Source organism: Dromiciops gliroides, chromosome 3 (assembly GCF_019393635.1).
Source record: "Dromiciops gliroides isolate mDroGli1 chromosome 3, mDroGli1.pri, whole genome shotgun sequence".
NCBI classification, from domain to species: domain Eukaryota; kingdom Metazoa; phylum Chordata; class Mammalia; order Microbiotheria; family Microbiotheriidae; genus Dromiciops; species Dromiciops gliroides.
Window position 1 is genome coordinate 398,866,350 of NC_057863.1, and position 19,654 is coordinate 398,886,003.

At 42.1% G+C, this 19,654-nt stretch overlaps 1 protein-coding gene across 1 annotated transcript in view; it reads left to right on the forward strand.

The window, feature by feature from the left end:
* Positions 1-19,654, forward strand: part of MYO7B (myosin VIIB) — a 119,904-nt gene that overhangs the window by 49,155 nt on the left and 51,095 nt on the right. The window contains 8 exon segments of the mRNA XM_043993570.1: positions 1,765-1,859; positions 5,598-5,682; positions 9,632-9,850; positions 11,352-11,459; positions 12,725-12,901; positions 13,509-13,718; positions 14,624-14,794; positions 19,368-19,445. Coding sequence (XP_043849505.1) covers positions 1,765-1,859; positions 5,598-5,682; positions 9,632-9,850; positions 11,352-11,459; positions 12,725-12,901; positions 13,509-13,718; positions 14,624-14,794; positions 19,368-19,445 — 1,143 coding nt within the window.

A 19,654-nucleotide genomic window follows, 5' to 3' on the forward strand; every position in this document is an offset into this window, starting at 1 on the left:
CTCCTCAGTTTCCTCATCTGCAAAATGAGCTAGACAAGGAAATGGCAAACTATTCCTGTCTCTTTACCAAGAAAATCCCAAATGGGGTCACCAAGAGTCAAACACAACTGAAAATGACTGAACAACAACACAGATGAGGAAAACTAGAGAAGTTAAATGACTTTCCCATGCTTACCCAGATAGTAAGAGGCTGAGGCTGGATTTGAACTCAGATCTTCTTAACTTGAGGCCCACTGCTCCATTTGCTGTGCTACCTAGCTTCCATTATGGCCATGACACCATAGAAAAGTTTGATTGGTCTAGGGCCTGCGGATAAAATCTTCTAGTCTTCACATGTCTCCTATTTGGTGTATACAACTTAGTCACTACACTGGCAACACCAGTGAGATTGAACTCTGAGCTCATGTCGGATCTCAGGGTTGGGAGGACCATCCAATTGTCTGGAAGGCGTAGTGTATGATTTCTATTTCTCATACTTTCCAAAGCATGTGGTTTCCTCCCTGAAGCTATTCCTTCTGCCATTGAAGATCACGACCCCAGCATGCCTTCCTGAGGTGCTATGAACAAAGACATTTGTTACCTTCTGGTGATGTGTCCCTCTGACCTTACCTAGGCTGATCTCAGAAAATAGGCCACACAGTCCGTTTATCTCCAAGGTCAAACTCAGAGCTCTTCCAACTTGGTAGTATCTGCTATAGGTTTCACTCTCCCAGATTCACATTCAGGAACCCAAATTCACCTTATTCTAATAATCTTCATGTCCTTTATCCCACTGAATCCTCACACCGAACCTTCCCCCTCCCCAAATAGGCAGCTAGGCATTAATGACAGATGATCATGTGCTTTACAAAGAAAATTACACAGTCCCTGATCTTTGCCTTCTGAGAGCTCACAGTAAATGATATATACCAAGATGCAGGGACAGAAGAAGACCTTCCCCTTTTCCTCTCCAGGTCATGGGGTCTAGCAATAATATGAATGAAATAAAAATCATGCCTTAAGTGCTTATTATGTGCAAAGCATTAGGGAAAGGAACAGCACTTATTCAGCACCCACTATATGCCAGGCATTGTGCTAAGCACTTTACAATATTATCTCATTCGATCCTCACAATAATCCTGTGAGGTGGGTGCCCTTATTGTCTCCATCTTACAAATGAGGAAAATGAAGCAGAGAGAGGTTGAGTAATTTGCCCAGGATGGCACAGCTAGTGGTGATGCATCTTCTTTAAAGTCATTTCCACTGATACAATCATACAGGTTTCTGATATTGAACCATTTCACAGTGCCAAGGACTTTGGCGCTAAGAACATTCTCTTCTGGGGCTTGAGTAGCTGTGGCTGCAGCACCTGCAGACTTGGGGTTGTCAGGCTCTATCTCCACAAGGGTTTCTTCTTGGGATGATGGCTGTGGGGGCTTAACCAGGAAGCAGGATGGATGGTCTGGGAGGTGCTACCAGTCCTCGGGCTTCTGAGCTTCATTGGCACTTGGTGTTGGTGGTAGATCCCTTCTCCAAAGTGATTGTTTCCCTTGATGATTATTATGGCGTCTGGGCTGAAAGTAGGACCAGGGGTCTGGGGGGATTCCTTCTATTCTCAAGGTTCTTGGGTTCAGGGTCCTGGGCTATTTCAATCTGGATCTGAGGGGAAGCTGTAGGGGTCCATTTGCCCACATGTACTGTCTCTTGCCCCTCCCTCAGAGTGATTTGTTGCTTCATCTAGGCTGGTTTACCTGCCCCATGTCTGATTCTCTTTCTGCCTTCCAGGATTACCAAGACACCATTTTGGAGGTGCAGAGAAGCCAAGCGCTGCACAAGAGTGCTATAATCATACAGAAAGCTGTCCGGGGATACAAGTACAGGTATACCTGGACTCCTTACCCCTCTTCATGCATTCAGGAGACTTCTTAGTTCCTCCCTATGCAAAAAGGAGATTCTTCCTGACTCCACTCTCTTAGTATACACACACACATGCATGTATATATACACACACATATACATATATGCATACACATACATATACATGTATATACACATAGACGCATATATACATACACACATGTATATCACCTACTATGTGCCAGTCACTGTGCTAAGCACTTTTTTATCTCATTTGATTCTTCTCCTGGGGCCAGATTTTCTCCCTCTATCCAATTGAGTGCTGTAAATAAGGTGGTTATAGAGCTATCCCCAAATCTTCAGAAATGTGCAGTGTACTAAGGTAGTAGTATGTAAACTGGTCAATATTAGTTCCTGTGTGAAGGACAGTCTTGTGATGAGAGATTAGACTTATTTTGAGTTGTTCCTGAGGGCAAAATGAATGCCTTTAGGGAGAAGTCACAGAGAGGCCAATTTCAGCTAAATTCAGACAGAATCTTCTAAGAATCTGAGCCTGTCTCAAAGTAGAACATGGTAGCTTGTGAGATAGTAAGTTTCTGTGTCATTTGAAATGTTGAAGCAGCAAGCAAATAGTTCTCTCTCAGAAATACTGTAGAAGGAATCCATCCCATTGGGAGGGCAATTGGACAAATAACATCTAAGAACCCTTCTAAAACTGACCTTCTATAATTTTATGGTTACACGGTCAACTAAAGGTAGCATCACTACAAAAACGAAGATGACTGGTCTCCAGTCCCAGGTACCTCTATGAAGACCAGCAAAGAAAGTTCAAAATCAGAGTTGCTGTCTGGGAATATTACAGCAGTGTGGAGATGCTGAAAGATAGTAGGATATGAGACTCAGGCCTTCCACCCACATTAGTTTGGTGGGGTTAATTGGAGTCTAGGTAAAAGCCAAGGTCCCTGATGCCAAAAGCAATCTGTCAAACAAGGGAGCAATCTGCTGTCATGAGAGCCATCCCTAAAGTACAGTGAATCTGGGTGATTGCTCATTGCCCTGTGCTTTGGTGGGCACCAAGCCACTGTTCTGACTGATGATTCGGCAATGACTCAGGGAAGAAGCCAGCTAGGGAGAAAATGTGGGAGGAGAATCCTTTAGGGGGCAATGGAAAAAAGACTTCTCATCTTCAACACTTCTAGCATCTGGGATTTTAGTAGCTCAGTACTCTGTCCAACAAGATGTAGTATATGCCTTTGTATGAAGTAGGATATGAAAGTATGCAGGTTCTTAATCTGGAGACCAACTACCTCCAAAGGGCCCAAGTATAGATTTCAGGGAGTCTATGAACTTGGATGGGAAAAAGATACATCTTTATTTCAATATAATTGTTTTTCTTTGTAATCCTATGTGTTTTATTTTATACATTTAAACATATTCAGAGTAGGGGTCATGGGTTTCACCAGACTGTCAGACAGGTGCATGGCACAAAAAAGTTAAGAACCCCTGCAATAGTGGAAAGAGCTCTGTCTCTGGAGCTGGAAGACCTAGGTTCAAATCCTGTCTCTGACACGTAATACCTTTGTGACTTAAGTCCCTGTTCCTCATCTTTAAGATGAGTTTGGACAAGATGGTCCTATAGTTTCATGAGTTGCTGTGACTCCCAGTCCCAAATTCATGACAAGATAGCCTAACAGCTAGGGATGAGCTTATCTATATTTAATTAGTTTGGTCCTTGGGTGAAAAATGAGGTCTATTTCCTGGCCTCTATTCACTTATGGTGATGCCCAACATGTTGTAAGGGCTGTCCCCTTCACACATCACCAGGGTGTCATTGTGTGGCTTAAAGGGAAGCAGAATGGGCATCTCTAGCCTCTTCCCTACCCTCCACCCTTCTCCAAGGGAGAGTTTAATTCCTGCCAGAAGGGGGAGAATCCTGAAGGATTCTCTGTTCTCCTTAAAGAAAGGGAGTACTGAGCTAAAATTAAATCTTCTCCCTTGAGTATTGTTAGCCTAGGAGATGTTATTTTCAGGTTCAATTTAACTTTCCATCATTGTTTCATTAAATGGGGGAGAAGGAGGACTCCAAGCTTTATATCCAAGGCTTGACTCCTTTCCCACCAAAATACCAACTCCATAATGAACACACCAATAGCAATTAGTCAAGAAAACCATTTATCCAATCTGATAGCATAAGAGAAATCAGAGAAGGTATATGTAGGATATACACCAAACGATACAGAATGAAGGAGCTCTCCCACTAGGACTGAAATAACTCAGCTCAACCAAGAGAGAAAGCCCCAGACTTCACCCAAGGGGAAGTTCTCTGAAGTCTCTAATGTAGCAAGCTGGGGACAGGGACATGATGGAGACTGTCAGCCCCCTCAAGTCTTCCCAGGCTCTTTTCCTTCAGTAACCTGAAGTGGAGTTGGTCTTACCCATCTCTCTTGAAACTGTGAGAATTACCCAACTACAGAGCATAAAGAAACTCATGAGTTCAAAGGAGGTCTAAAGAAAACTGAAGAGCTCTCTTGCTCTTGACAACTTCACCCCCAACCCAGATTGCTAAAGGCATCAAAAGACTAGAGCTCAGGGGAGAGGTTGGGGCTGGATATATAGAGAGCTGGAAATTATTTGCATAGAGATGATAATTGAACCCAAGGGAGCTGATGATTTCACCAAGTGAGATGTTAGAGGGAGAAGAGAAGAGAGCCCAGGACAGGGGCTTTGGGAACAACCAAGGTAGAGGCATCTACAGAGTCTTTGGAGCATGGTAACAGATCTGCCCACACTTATAATCCATTTATGTTACTTTTAATAGTATTTTATTTTTTCCAATTACAACATTCATTTCCTTTCTTTCTTTTTTTTTTTTTTTTGGTGGGGCAATGAGGGTTAGGTGACTTGCTAGGTTACAAAGGTTACAAAGCTAGTATGTGTCAAGGGTCTGAGGTTGGATTTGAACTCAGGTCCTCCTGAATCCAGGGCCAGTGCTTTATCCACTGTGTCACCTAGCTGCCCCCACTGATGTTACTTTTAAAAATTCAGAGTTACCTTCATTCTGTGATGAGCTATCAAAGTAGGACTTGAATAAAGGAGGCTTTTTTATCAGCCCATAAGTATTCCTATCATGGCAATGAAAAAGACTAAGCAAGGAAAACTGACCCAAATCTCATTCTATATACTCTTCTACATACCTTCCCCTTGCATGACTTCTTTTCCCCTTCAATCCTGCTTTTAGCATCCATTTTAATCTGATTTCTTGTGCACAAACATATTTGAAAGTTAATGCAAAGAAAGAAAGAAAAAAAGAAAGAGAGAGAGAAAGAAAGTCAATGCAGTGTAGTAGATAGAAGAAAGAACTGGGTTCAAGTCCCACTGTGACACAGCCAAGAGGCTATGTGACCCTGGGCAAGTCATTTAACTGCTTAGTGCTTTAGGCAATTTTCTAAGACTATAAATTACAAAGAAGGTGATTGGTAGAGGGAATTTCCTCACCTAGGATTCCCTACACTGATATATAATATAATCAAGTCTAATCTCTATCCTATTCATGCTCATGGGAGAAGAATACAGAGCTCTTTCTCAGTCATAGAATGAACACCTACTAGGAATGGTTCTTAGAGTCACATTCCTACTTAAAAAATTTTTTTTCAATTTTTTTCATCTCCAAAGTTGTCCTCTCTACCTCTCATGCCAACCTTACCCACTGCTTCAATATTTCTGAAACTTTTAGATTTCCAACTGGCATTTTCTTTTTCTAGGAAGGAATTCCTGAATCAGAAGCGAGCAGCTGTGACCCTTCAGGCAATGTGGAGAGGTTATACTTCCAGAAAGAATTACAAACTGGTAAGAAAGCTGGCAGAGGATCCCCAGAAATCTGTGGGAGGGAATGGTGTATACCTTAAATAGCTCTAAAATCCTTGAGCTACTACTGAAGGAAAGACTGAACAGAGAAGTGGTAACTTCATCAGGAGACCCTGAAAGTGAGTGGTTGCCCAAAATGAATTGGATTAGATTTATCTTCCACATGTAAAGGAGAATTCAGAGAACCATTCCAACACAGTAGAAAGAGAACCAGTTTTGAAGTCAGAAAGGCCAGTATTTATGACAAATATTCGCTATGGGACCCTGGCTGTATGAACAAGTCACTGATCCATTCTCTCAGTATCTTTACTATGAGTTGCTGAGAAAGTGTCACCCTATATTGTCAGAGGGAGTTTCCTCCTTATACCAATGAACTTACAATTTAAATAAAGAAAAGAGTGAAGAGAATACATTTGTGGACTAGGATCTCTACTGTAGCCAGCCTAATATCTGCAGCATCAAAGAGAAATTAGCTCTCTCCAAGGTTACCAAAGACCTCCTAAACACCCCATTCTTTGGCCTTTCTCATGCCTCAGTCTCCTGGGCCTCTCTACTGCATTGGGCACTGCTGTGACTACCCCTTCTTTCTGACATTTTCTTCTCGGCTCCCTTGATTCCCATGACATTGCTCCTTCTTTGTCCCATCCCATCTTTCAAGCCACCCCTTTCTCTGGCCACTGGTTCATCTTCCTCTTTCCATCCCCAAGAGAAAGGACATGTGTAAAGCCTCTTTCAGACTTTGCCCTTTTCAGACTTTTAAGGACCATCTTGAGGGGCCTATTTAAAGATCATAAATGACATGAAATTTTAAGTTGCCTACTCCCAGCTGGTAGAGGAAGGAAAATTTTGAATGGCCCATTTGCATATGAAAAGGTCAGGAAAAGCAAGGATTGGCAAAGACATCTCCACATCAAATGGGAGAGATGGGAAAAAACTTTATTAACAAGCATTTATTTTCTCTCCTTCCTATTCCTTTCCCCAAAGAAAAACAAAATCCTTATAATAAGGGTTGTATATAATTGCATATAAGTATATTCATGATGTATAGATAGATGGATGGATGGATGGATGGATGGAAGGAAAGATAGGTGGATGGATAGATGGAGATATATAGATATTTATATCTATGACTCCTATGGTGGGAATTTGCTTGCTTAAGTATAGAGATAAAAAGAGATAGATATCTGTCTCACATCTCTCTATATAAAAGTATGTCTGTATGGCCTCCACCTACCTTAGAGATATAGATCTCTCTGACTCTGTCTCTGTGTGTGTGTCTTCTTAAGCAAAGCAAATTCCCATGGGTGTCACATTCTGCATATTTAGCACTGTTCTTGCCTGATGTCCAGCTACAGAGTAGAAGCATGGAGAGGAGTTGAAAGTATGAGGGGCTGGAGCTGGTACCCTGCTCCTGAGATGACAGGACCCACAGCTGAGACTCCTATGGGTTCTAAGGTGTGGGCTCCAGTTCTTTCTTTTTTTGCTTTTTTTTGTTTTTTGCGGGGGAATGAGGGTTAAGTGACTTGCCCAGGGTCACACAGCTAGTAAGTGTCAAGTGTCTGAGTCTGGATTTGAACTCAGGTCCTCCTGAGGTCGGTGCTTTATCCACTTTTTACCACCTAGCTGCCCCCTCCAGTTCTTTCTGAAAACTCATAGCAGGACCCTGGGATGGGGAATCAACTGAGCCCAAAGTTGGAGGCCTGGATAATAATAGCCAAGCAGTGCAATGGGGGCCAACGAATTCCTCCCTTTCTTTTCATCCTATTTCAATCCCTTGCCATATCTCACCCTGACTCTTGCAGTAGCTTTTGAAATGTTTTGTCTCAAATCTAATTCCACTCCAACCCACTTTCCACATAGCTGCTGAAGTGATTTTCCTAGAGTATGAGTCTGGTTATATCACTCCCCTATGCAGAAGCCTCCAGGGGCACCATAAAATATAAAGTCCTCTGACAATTAAAGCCCTCCACAGTCTGGTCCCCACCTACCTTTCCAGCCACATTCTGTACATGGTTCCCCTTCAAGCACTCTATTCACTCTGCCATTCTTACCATTGCTTATTCACAATGTTCCATTTCCTGGTTCTGTGTCTTTCAATGGCCATCCCCATGCTCCCTTACCTCTTTCTATAAGAATCCCTAGTTTCCTTTGAGATTCTGCTCAAAAGGTTCCTTTAATGAAAAATTTCCTGATTCTCCCTTAACTACTAGTACTCTCCCCTACTTCCAATCATTTGGAACTTATCTGTGATCAAGTTATCTCCCCTGATGGAATGTTGCTTCATGAGGACTGGAACTGTATCTTTGTGTCCCCAAATACCTAATAAATGCTTGTTGATTGATGAGTCCCTCTCTATATATCCAAATAGGGGCAGCTAGGTGGTGCAGTGGATAGAGCACTGGCCCTGGAGTCAGGAGGACCTGAATTCAAATCTGGCCTCAGACACTTAACACTTACTAGGTGTGTGACTCTGGGCAAGTCACTTAACCCTGTTTGTCTCAGTTTCATCATCTGTGAAATGAGCTGGAGAAGGTAATGGCAAACCGTTCTAGTTTCTTTGCCAAGAAGACCCCAAATGGGATCAGAAAGAGTTAGACATGACTGAAAAAATGACCAAAAATCTAAGTATCTCCCCTGAGAACCAATCTGAAATTTCCAACCACCTGCTAGACATTGCCTCTGAAGTATTTCCCCCCCAATAATCCTGCCTCTCTTCCTAATGTCCTTATTTTTGTTTATGGTACAACCATCTTCTGATCCCCCAGACTAGAAACCTCAATCATATTTGTCTCTTTCTTCTTCCCTTCCTTAGCACAGTCAATCATTTTCCAAGTCCTATAGATTTTATTTCCACCCTCTCTCTTACATCCATTGCCCTTCTTCACCTGCCTGTTGTATTGATCTCTTTGCCTTCACTCTAATCTTCACTCTTCACACCACTGACAAATCCATCTTCCTAATGCACAATTCCCTCCTCAAAAATGTTTGGTGGCTTCCCTTTAGCTAAAGGAGGGACCACAGAATCCTTACTGTGACATCAATTTTCTAGCCATATCTTTCCTGCTTCTCTTCATGTTCTCTGTGTCAGGCAACGTCACTGCTAACAATTCTTCATCTTTCTGGCCCTCATTTCTCTGCATTTGCACACACCATTGCCATGTCTAGAAGGGACTCAGTAGCTCCATCTTTTGAAATCCTTTCTTTCCTTTGAGGCCTAGCCTAAATGCCACCTTCCCCATGAGGCCTTCCCTCTCCAATCTTTTATGCTTCTCAGTTGGACTTTTCCTTTGTACTTCTCTCATTCTGAATATAATACTTTTATTGTATATGTATTTGTAGTTTAATTAGAAGGACAAAATCATGAATTTTTCATTGTTCTTCTAGACTTCTGAGTTTAGTTGATATGTATGATTTTTTCACTTATAAAAAGATAACGTTATGGGCTAACTCAAATAATAGAGATAAATGATCTGGAGAAGGAAATGGAAATCCACTCTAGTATCTTTGCCAAGAAAACCCCAAAAGGGGTCATGATGAGTCAGACAGGACTGAAAATGATTAAATAACAATAACAGAGAATTCTTAGTCAAATATGAGTTGTACTAGTTGGTTTCAGAGGTCTCATCTAATTTTAAGATTCTATGATCTTGGGGGCGGCTAGGTGGCACAGTGGATAGAGCACCGGCCCTGGATTCAGGAGTACCTGAGTTCAAATCCAGCCTCAGACACTTGACACTTACTAGCTGTGTGACCCTGGGCAAGTCACTTAACCCCCATTGCCCTAAAAAAAAAGATTCTATGATCTTGGAATCTTGGAAAGCGGGTTCCTTTCTGGTTTTCCTTCTACTTATATTATTTCAGAATTTCCATGTAACTCTGCCCTAGCCAACCTATATCACCTTCCCATTAATATATCTCTTGCTCTCTGCAGATCCTTTTGGGCTTTGAGAGGCTACAGGCTATTGCTCGAAGGCAGCAATTGGCAAAGCAATATAAGGCCACACGGGCCAAAGTTATCCAGTTCCAGGCCCTTTGCCGAGGTTATCTGATTCGTCAGAAGATTGCAGAGAAGAAGCGTGCAGTGGTGGTGATCCAGTCATATGCAAGGGGAATGGCTGCCCGACAAAGTTTCAAGAAGAGAAAAAGAGAGGTAGGGCCTGAAGTCCGAGGGATGCTACATTTCAGTAATATAGAACTTGCTGGAAAGTACAGGAGTGGGGACCAGAGTGGTAAGGTGAGGGCAAGGATGATGATGGGGGTGAGTCAGGCAAGAGAAGGGGAGCAGTGATAAGGTGGGATCTTCAGAATCTCCATGGAACCATTTTCTGAAGCAATCATATGCCACAGAAGCACATAGTTTCATACACAACCCTCTTTTTTATTCTTCCTCGTATATTGACATGTGTATTGATGATTATTAAATTCATGGTAAAAAATGTCAAAACAAAACAAATAAAATGGAATAATTTTCTAGAGCTGCCTACCCTCATACCTACGGATTAAAAATATGTTCTGGTGCCTTGTGGGTGTGACAAGAACAAAGCATTAGATTAGGTCACATTGAGTCTTTGAGGGTTCAAATACCAGGCCTTTATGTGCCCGGATCTCTTTTTTGTGGATCCTTTTGGGCTCAGGAGCAGAGGCAGAGGAAAGAGACAACTGAGGTTAGAGATGAGTATAAGAAGCATGGCTAGGGCCAGATGAAGAGACAAATGGGAGGATAGGGAAGTATGTCTAGCAACAGAAAGCCCAGAGAATTCCCTACTCCCTGGATCTGTAACTATTCAATTTGATTCCACAAGATAGCATCACATAATGGAGAAAGAAATAGCTTCAATGTCAGGAAGAACTGAGTTCCAATCCCCACTATTACAATTAGTGACTGGGTGACTGAGAAAGTCATTTAATTTCTCAGGACTCTAGGCAATTCTCTGAGACTGTTAAATTGAAGAGAAGATACCAGTCCACATTGGCCAAGGGAGTTTCCTCATCTGGAAGTTCTTTACACCAAAAAAAATCAAAGGCCTGGTCCTGATCTTCTAATACCCATGGCTCTTACCTCACGGAATTGTTGTGAGAAGCAAATGAGATACTATATGTAAAGTGCTTTGCAAACCTTGAAACTGATAGAAAGATTAGTGACCAATAGAATGTAAGTTCCTCATGGGCAGGGATGCCTTTTTATTTCTAGCATCTAGCACCATACCTGGCACATAGTAGGTGCTTAATAATTTTTGGTTGATTGATTGGTTGAGTGATGCCCAAGGGAGTACAAAGGAATGGGGGACATCGCCTTGGGATTTACAGTGTAGGTGAAGAGTTAATATGTGGAAGAGTTTGATGATGATAATATGTGATCATGTGCTACATTAGGTGGTACTGGGGATAAGCACCCTAGCAAAATGAAAGATTCTTGTGGATTGTAGCATCAGGTAAGGGCTCCTGAAGGAAGTGGACTTTCTGAACAACTTGAAAGGATGGGTGGAATTTGCATCTCCCGGAGAACCTAGATCCTAAGATACTGTGCGGTATTTGTAACAAGGATGTCTTGAAGACAGTGTACAGATTTATGTGAGTGGCAGCCAGATCAGTCTGTTCCCGGATGAGTTGGAACGTCTGGGCAGCCTTAACCTTGAGGCCCTTTCCCGCAGCACAAGAACAGAGTTAAGGCAGAGAAGTTCCATGTGCAGGAGGAGGAACACTTGAGGCTGATCGTCGGGTCACAGAAGGCAAAGAAAGAAGCCAGTCGTCTGGAAAAGGTGCGGGACAAACTCAGGTGGCAGGCGCTAGCCCCTGTCCTGCCTCAGGAAACAGTGAAGCCAAACCTTTGTCCATGGGCCTGCATCTGATGATCCCAAACTCCCCTCAACACTAACTTTGATTATTATCTAGAGGCCACTCCCTCCACTCCTTCCCTGCTTCTGTCTCCTTATGACCCTTTCCCTGCTGGTTAGTCCAGAGGGAGCATGAAGTCAAGGAGAAGAGAGAAAACTCCAGCCAGTTACACAAGGGAGCAGCTGTGGTAACAAGGGTGGGTGGGGGAAGGGGACAAAAACAGGATCTTCTCTTGGAAAGAGGATTGGAGTAAGAGTCAGGGAAGCCGAGTTCTAGTTCTGCCACAGTTAGATGAAGGACCCCAGGCAAACCTTTTCACCGTTCTTGTTCCCAGTATGAAATGTTCTCAAGTCATCACTAATTTGGACCTGATACATTAAGACTCTGTGATAAGGTAGACAAGGGCTAGTGTGACATTTCTCTTTGCTCCATTTGTGAAAGGGAGAATTTGCTCGAGTAAGGAATAGTGTGAAAAAGAGAATAGCTTCCAATCCCTCCAGCAATTTCCATTTGCATGGAATGAATGTGCTTATTGTAAATTAATCTCATGTGTGGATTGCAGAATGTTCCTCACCCTCATAAGACTTGTGTTTGACAGCATTTAGCCTTTAGTGGGAGGTGCTGTCTGTATAATAATAATAGCTATGATTATATGTATAATATATTATATGTTGTTATATGATAAATACATGTTGTTATATGTGGCATAACATTTTTGTATATAACATAATGATAAATATAGGTGTTGTTATATGGTAAATATAAATATGATCATTGATTTTATTATCTAATGATTGTTTATTATATAATAGTAATTTATACTTTCCAAAATACTTTGAAATCCATTATCATACTTGATCCACATAACAACCCTATAAGGGAGGGATGGAAGGTATTATCATCCTTGTTTTAGAGATGACAAAACTGAATCTTAGAGAAATAAAGTGGTCTGTCCAAGTACACGCCCTGGGCAACAAGACTAGGACCATGGTTTTCACATTCTTAAAGTCAGTGCCCTTTCTACTGTAAAATCCAATAATTCACTTTCTCTAGCTCCCTCCCCGTCAAGTAATCCAAATAAACGGAATTTGACCCCATTTGCTGGCCTTCTCATTGTAGTTCAGTCCCATTAGGGCCCAATGGCCTGGTCCACCTATCAGTAACGTCTATGCCTCTATTGTGTGAGCAGGAACATCTGGCTGCCCTGGAGAAAGAAGAGAAGAAGAAGAAGGAAATAGCCCAACCTGCCAAGAAACGCCATTCAATCTATGACCCTGTCAATGATACTGAAATGGTTGAGGAAGTATTTGGCTTCCTTCCAGTGATCATAGGGGGCCAGGAAGGCCAGGCACCACAGGGATTTGAGGTAAGTTCAGCCCATTTAACAAGTCTTTATTGAGTGTCTATTCTCTACTCAGCCTTCTAGGTGTGGTAAAGATACAAGAGAAGAAGACATTATTCCTGTCCTAGAGCAACTTACTGTGCAGTTGAAGAGACAAGACTCACACACACACACACACACACACACACACACACACATACCCCTAAAGACTAATACAAAGCATTAAATAACAGAGGGAAGAAAGAGAGGTTGTTGACAGACTAAGCACTATTAGAAGATATGGGGAAAAGCAAGAAAAAGGGAAGAAGGGGAATCCAAAGAGGGACAAAATGTGTCAGCAATTCATTTGAGGGGTATCCTGCAGGCAGTATAGGAAAAATGTATACCTTTCCCATCTATCCTAGACCATTTGTTCAACAAAGACAAGTGAGATGGAGAAGACTGGGGGAAATGAGGGAGGCTAGTTCTCAGACACTTCAAGTAGATGGAGATGTAGGAAAGGAGAATCCTACCAGGGCTGCACACAGTAGTTGCTCAGTCTCTCTTTCTTGAATGATATAGTCTGTCAGGTTGACTTTGAAGTTAACTGACCGTATATCTATCTTACTGTCTCTCTGACTGTTCCCACCAGGACCTGGAAACAACCACTCCAAAGTTGACTGAGGTAGACTTGGACACTATCCCTATGTCCGTGGAGTCTGACGAAGACACCGATGACCTGGACAAGTATACTTTCCCCAAATTTGCCGCTACCTACTTCCAGAAGAATGCCACACACACACACATTCGCCGGCCCCTCCACCACCCATTGCTCTTCCATGAGGAGGATGAAGACTTCAAGGTACCTTGTTCCCAGACCTCTTCTTCCCCAGAGTAGCTGAGGCTACACCCTCTCCTCCCCGGGTACGGAGGAGCAGGAGGAGCACTGGTTCTAAGAATCAAAGAACCAAGTCGGGACAGGAAGAGAGAAGGTTGTGAGAAGCAACCCTGTGGTCCCTACAGCCCTGGATCCATGCTCTGACAGGGGTGCTAACAAGAGCAAATCCTGCCTTCCTCTGGGGCTTCTGTTCATTTTGTTGCTGTTCACTCTCCTCAAGGAGCAGAATGATAGATACAGTCTTCTTCACGCTGATTTCTTAGGTCTCTGGAGCAGGCTCAGACACTGCCTTGGTGGGTGGGGGAAGGAAATGGGAAACACAGAAAAGACCATTAGAATAGGTAACCAATTCCTGTAATGGCCCTAGTCCCTGACTAACCCCCAGAGAAATGAGATGCTGGAAGAAGGAGTTAGAAGAAGTTCTCTGGCTTCTAACTACCCCCAAACTATGTGTCTATATGTGTGACTGCAGTACAAGATGGAGGCACAGTGCCTGGCACGCAGTAGCTATTTAATAAATATTGAATTGAGGGGCAGCTAGGTGGTGCAGTAGATAAGACACTGGCCCTGGATTCAGGAGTACCTGAGTTCAAATCCGGCCTCAGACCCTTGACACTTGCTAGCTGTGTGACCCTGGGCAAGTCACTTAACCCCAATTGCCTCACCAAAAAAATATTGAATTGAACTGAACGTCTCTATACATATTTTGGGTGTTACATGCATGCCTACGTGGACATTTGTGCATGAGTATCTATACATCCACATGTATACATTCTAGAGGTAGGAAAAACAGGTATGTTCACAAAGAAGGGTCCCCACATCCAAGATGAGTCATTCTCACCTCTTTTTCTGTGTTTCCTCTTCCCTAGACTGCTCTAGTTGTGTGGAAGATTATCCTGCGATTCATGGGAGAATTTCCTGAGCCACAGCTGTTTGCCAAGAGCAGCAATCCCCAGGCTAAATCAGTAACAAGACAAATCCAAGACACTCTGGGCAAGAAGAGCAGCGCCCAGTTTCTGACGGAGAGTGTGCCAGAGAAGGTAAGGAGTGAGGAAATTGAGCCCACACTAACTAAAGGTGGGAAATTGTCACTTCTGATCACCCTTACTCCCATTGAACCTCACTCCTTTAAGACCAAGAAATAAAGTGCAAATGATTTATATGAATGCAAGGGATTATTATTAAGAATGCCAGACACTGACTGCTGTTTCTTAAAGGAAAACAGTGGCCAAATTAGTCATGGCTGGTTGCCCAATGGTTAAAGTACATGCCACAGATCATAAGACTGTAGATTTAGATCCGAAAGGGACCTCAGAGGTCACTAAGTACAAAATTCCCTCTTTTTACAGATGGGACATCTAAGTGGTACAATGGATAGAGCCCTGAGTTCAAATCTGACCTTAGACACTTCTAAGCTGTGTGACCCTAGGCAAGTCACCTAACTTCTGTTTGCTTCAGTTTCCTCATCTGTAAAATGGAGATAATAATAGTACCTACTTCAAAGAGTTGTGATGATCAAATGATATTAATATTTGTAAAGCACTTAGCACATTGCCAAGTATATAATAACCATTTTTATATATTGGCCCATATTATTACAGATGAGGAAACCATATATATAAACTATATATATGTATATACATATAAACCATATATATACATACATGTGTGTGTGTGTGTGTGTGTGTGTGTGTGTGTGTATAAACTATAAAGGCTAAGTGACTTGCCTAAAGTTACACAGGTAGTAAACATGTAGCCAAGTTGAGACTGATCCCCCATTAGGACTATTATCATATACAGGGTGTCCCAAAAGTCTTAGTGCAGGTTTAAGCTTTTATAGCTTTTGGGACACCCTGTATTTCAGGGCATTGATGCATCAGGGAATGCTTTAGTCCTGACCAGAAGTCTTCTCTCTTAGCTTGCATTTTTATGCTCCTTAACTATTTCTGGGTTTCCATTAGCTCAAAATTCTTGCATAGGCCCTGATTTCCGTGCATTCCAATTAGTTTGTACAAAGGAAAAACCCTATTCCACAGTCATCAACTGATCCCTGACCCTGACCACAAATTGACCTTTTAAGTCTCACTATGACTAATCCCAGCCACCAAATGACCACAGACTGATTTCCTAATCTGGCCACAAAATCTATCCTATGATCGACAACCATAGACTCTCTGACCCTGGCAGTAACACAGATGTGCATGCTTGATGACTAGGAGGACAAAGAGTATGTAGATGGCTCAATAGGAACCCTCGTTCTCACTGCTGAGGACCTGCTGCATAGTGCATAGTGCATAGTCCCCTTGTAGAGTAGATGAGAAAAAAGCCAGAAATAAATCCTAACTCCTGGGCTTAAGTCACATGGCCATTAGCACAAAGCAGACTTTGCAGGGCACTGGCATGCACTGTGTTCTTATTTTGGTCTTAAAAACTGGGTCATGCTCCATCAAAGAGACAGACCACCCAAGCAGCACCAATTTAGGAGTTTGAGAGAAGTGAGGAAATTCAGGAACCCTTAGTTTGGGTCAGTGGGGACTTTGGAGTAATGACTCCAGCAGAGATCTTTTCAGGGGACCCCATCTTAACAGACCCATGAGCAGTTAAGAGGGCTCTTTTCTAACCTATTAAGTAGTGGATATCTAATCTAGAAGCAGCTTTAATGTCATTTGGGACATGATAGCTATCTTCAAATATTTAAAGGACTACCACATGGAAGATTTATTTTACTGGGGCCTAGAGTGAAGAATTTAGGAAGAATAGGCAGAAGTAAGAGATAGATGGATTTCTGCTCAATATAAGGAAGAGCTTCCTAATTGTTAGAGCTATTGAAAAGTGAAACAAACTATCCTGGGAAGTAGTGAGTTCCCTTTCAAGGAGGTCTTCAAGCAGAGACTGAATGATAACTTATTGGATGTTATATACAGGATTCATGATTTAGATAGGGTTTGACTAGATAACCTTTGAGGCCCTTTCCCAATCTGTCTATGATTCTGTGAAGAGGTGGCAACATTCATGTATAAGAATGTTACCACTGAATCTGAATGCATATTGTTTCTACTTTTTTCTTTTTTGAGGTTTTCCCCTTTTGTTCTGATTCTTTTTTCACAACACGACTAATGCAGAAATACATTTAGTGTGATTCTACATATATAACCAAATCATATTGTTTTGTGTCTCTTGAGGAGGGGGAAGAGAAGGGAGAAAAATTTGGAACTCAAAATCTTATAAAAACAAATGTTGAAAACTATCTTTATCCGTAACTGGAAAATAATAAAATACTTTTAAGATAAAAAATTTAATTTAATTTTAAATTTTAAATTTTTTAATTAAAAAAAAGAATGTTACCACTGAGTCTATCTGAATGGTGGAACCTCATCATCCATTCAACAACTAACTTTCAAATAGAGATGTGAAGGAAGCAGTTGACAATGAATTACTGGAGTTTGAGAGATTAGAATTAGATGTATAGAGTCAGTAGTCATCTGCCTTCAGGTGATAGTTGAACCCATAAGGGCTTGTGGTATCACTAAGATAGTAAGGGAATAGTACAAAGAGAAGAGGACTCAGGCCAGAGCCTTGAAGAGCAACCATGCTTTGGGTTGGGATATGAGTGAAGAACCAACAAAAAGAGAGGTTTAACCATACTAGTCTGCCTGCTGTTTTTCACATATGATGCCCTACCACTCATCTCTGCCTTTGAACTGGTTTTCTCTCATGCCTGGAATACTTTCCCTTCTCACTACCAACTCTGAAGCAAACACTAATGGCTTCCTTTAAGATTCTGCTCAAGCACCACTTCCTCCAAGAGGCCTGGTGCTCAGAGTTGCCAGTGCTTTCTCCCCTAAGGCTACCTGTTCAGCTATGTTGTGTGTCGTCTCTCTCCCTAAACACCGGCTCCTTCCCCACTGCCTACAAAGACTCATATAAAAACCTTCCCTTGATCTTGACATCACCCAGACTCTCATTCTCTATATCCCTTCTATCTTTCATGCTGAACCCCAAGAAAGCTACACTTCCAACACTTGTTGCCACTATTTCCTTGCATTCACTCTTCAAACTCACTCCTTGTAATTTGGCTTCTTATCCTACCATTCTACTGAAAATGCTCTTTTTCTTTGTTGCTAAGTCTAATAACCCTTTCTCAGTCCTCATCCTCCTTTCCTGACCTTGCTGACCATTGTCTTCCTGAATATTCCTTCCTCCTTTGGTTTCCATAACTCTGCTTTCTCTTAGTTCTTCTCTAACCACCCCCTTCTTCATCTCTTTTGTTGTCAGACACAACTGAAATGACTGAACAACAGTCTAGATGAGTGGTGATTTAGTGATGGTGAAAGAGTAAAGAATGACTTGATAGGCACAAGTTGAATATCAAAGGAATGAAAGATTCTAGGGATGATGGTAAAGCTCATCATTGAAATGACTGACCATGTGTTCCATACTGGGTAGAAACTTGGAACATGTTCTATGTCCAGAATATGGTTGGTATCCAGAGAAAAGAGGGAGGTGGCAAGGAACTGGAGTTCACAATGAGTAATGCAACAGGTCCAGGAGATGGAAGGGGGTGGGAGAAATGGAAGGGGAGGCAGGTGTATTCATAGTGAAGGGAGCTCTGAGTTCAAGATCTTGAGCATGGAGCAGTTTCAAGAGATGCTGAGGTCCAAGGTGTGTCCATGCACTAATGGAAGTGGTATCATCATTAGAAGTAAATAACTTTAATATTTGATGGACTAATGTTGAATTTGCAGAGGGTAGTGATGGGAGATGTAGTGGGGCATCTTCAGCAGGTGAAGCCAATTGCATCCTCTCACCCATTTCCCTTTGTGATCAACAGTAAATATTTAGGAGATGACTTGGTCACCAGTTTGTGGCCTGCGTTATGTATCTCTTTGTAGATCTGCTAAAAAATTAGTTTGTGTCTAGACTAGCAATAAAGCACCATACCATACCATACCATACCATGCCATACAATATTAAAAAACCCACATCAAGTGCTTCCTATGTGCAGAGTACCATGAGAGGTATTAAGAAAGATACAGAGTTTAGAAAAGTCATGAACTCTGCATGCCTTGGGGCTTACAGTTGGGTGAAAGAATGAGAACCAATACAGATAACTATAATACACACTACATAATGAGAGTTTGAAAAATTCTACATGAAGTCTAAGGGCCTAAGGGGGCGCTGGTTATTATTGATGGGGGGAGCACAAGGTCAGGAAAAGCTTTCTGGAAGAATTGGCATTAGTGTTGGGTTTAGAAGATGTAAAAAACCCCAATTGCCTCACTAAAAAAAAAGATGTAAGCAATGCAAGTTAAGAGGTGCAGTCTGCAGGAGTGAAAGAAATAAAAGCTAAATGGATCAAACCCAAGACTTTGATCTTGCTGACACAATGTTCTAATCACTGAACTAAAGAGCAAATAGAGCAGAAGGTGGTTGTGGTTGTTTTGTGTTTCTTTTTTTTTTTTAACTTTATATTGCCCAGTACTGCTCTGGGTTAGCCTCGCTAGCTCCTTTCACACAATTAGGGATTTCACTTCCCTGCCCCCACCATCTTTTCCCTTCCCAAACCTATGTACCTCTCTCACCCTCGGGATTCCTTCTTTTTCTCTCATTCAGAATTCCACTTTGAGGAACAAGAGCAACAGAGACATTTCCTCCATGAAGCTGAAGCGTTCATCCAAGTTGACAGGACAGGTAAGGGCCATGAGATGGGACTCAGCTTCCTTGCTGTCCAGAGATGTCCTCCCTGAGGCATTAGTGGGCAGAGTGCTCTATGATTTGGGATAATTCATTTTATTTCTCTGGGCCTCAGTTTTCTCATCTGTAAGATAGCCATGCTTCAGTTTAACAGAGAATGTTGTAGAACAATTTCCAGATGCCTTGAATTTAAAGTTACATTATTT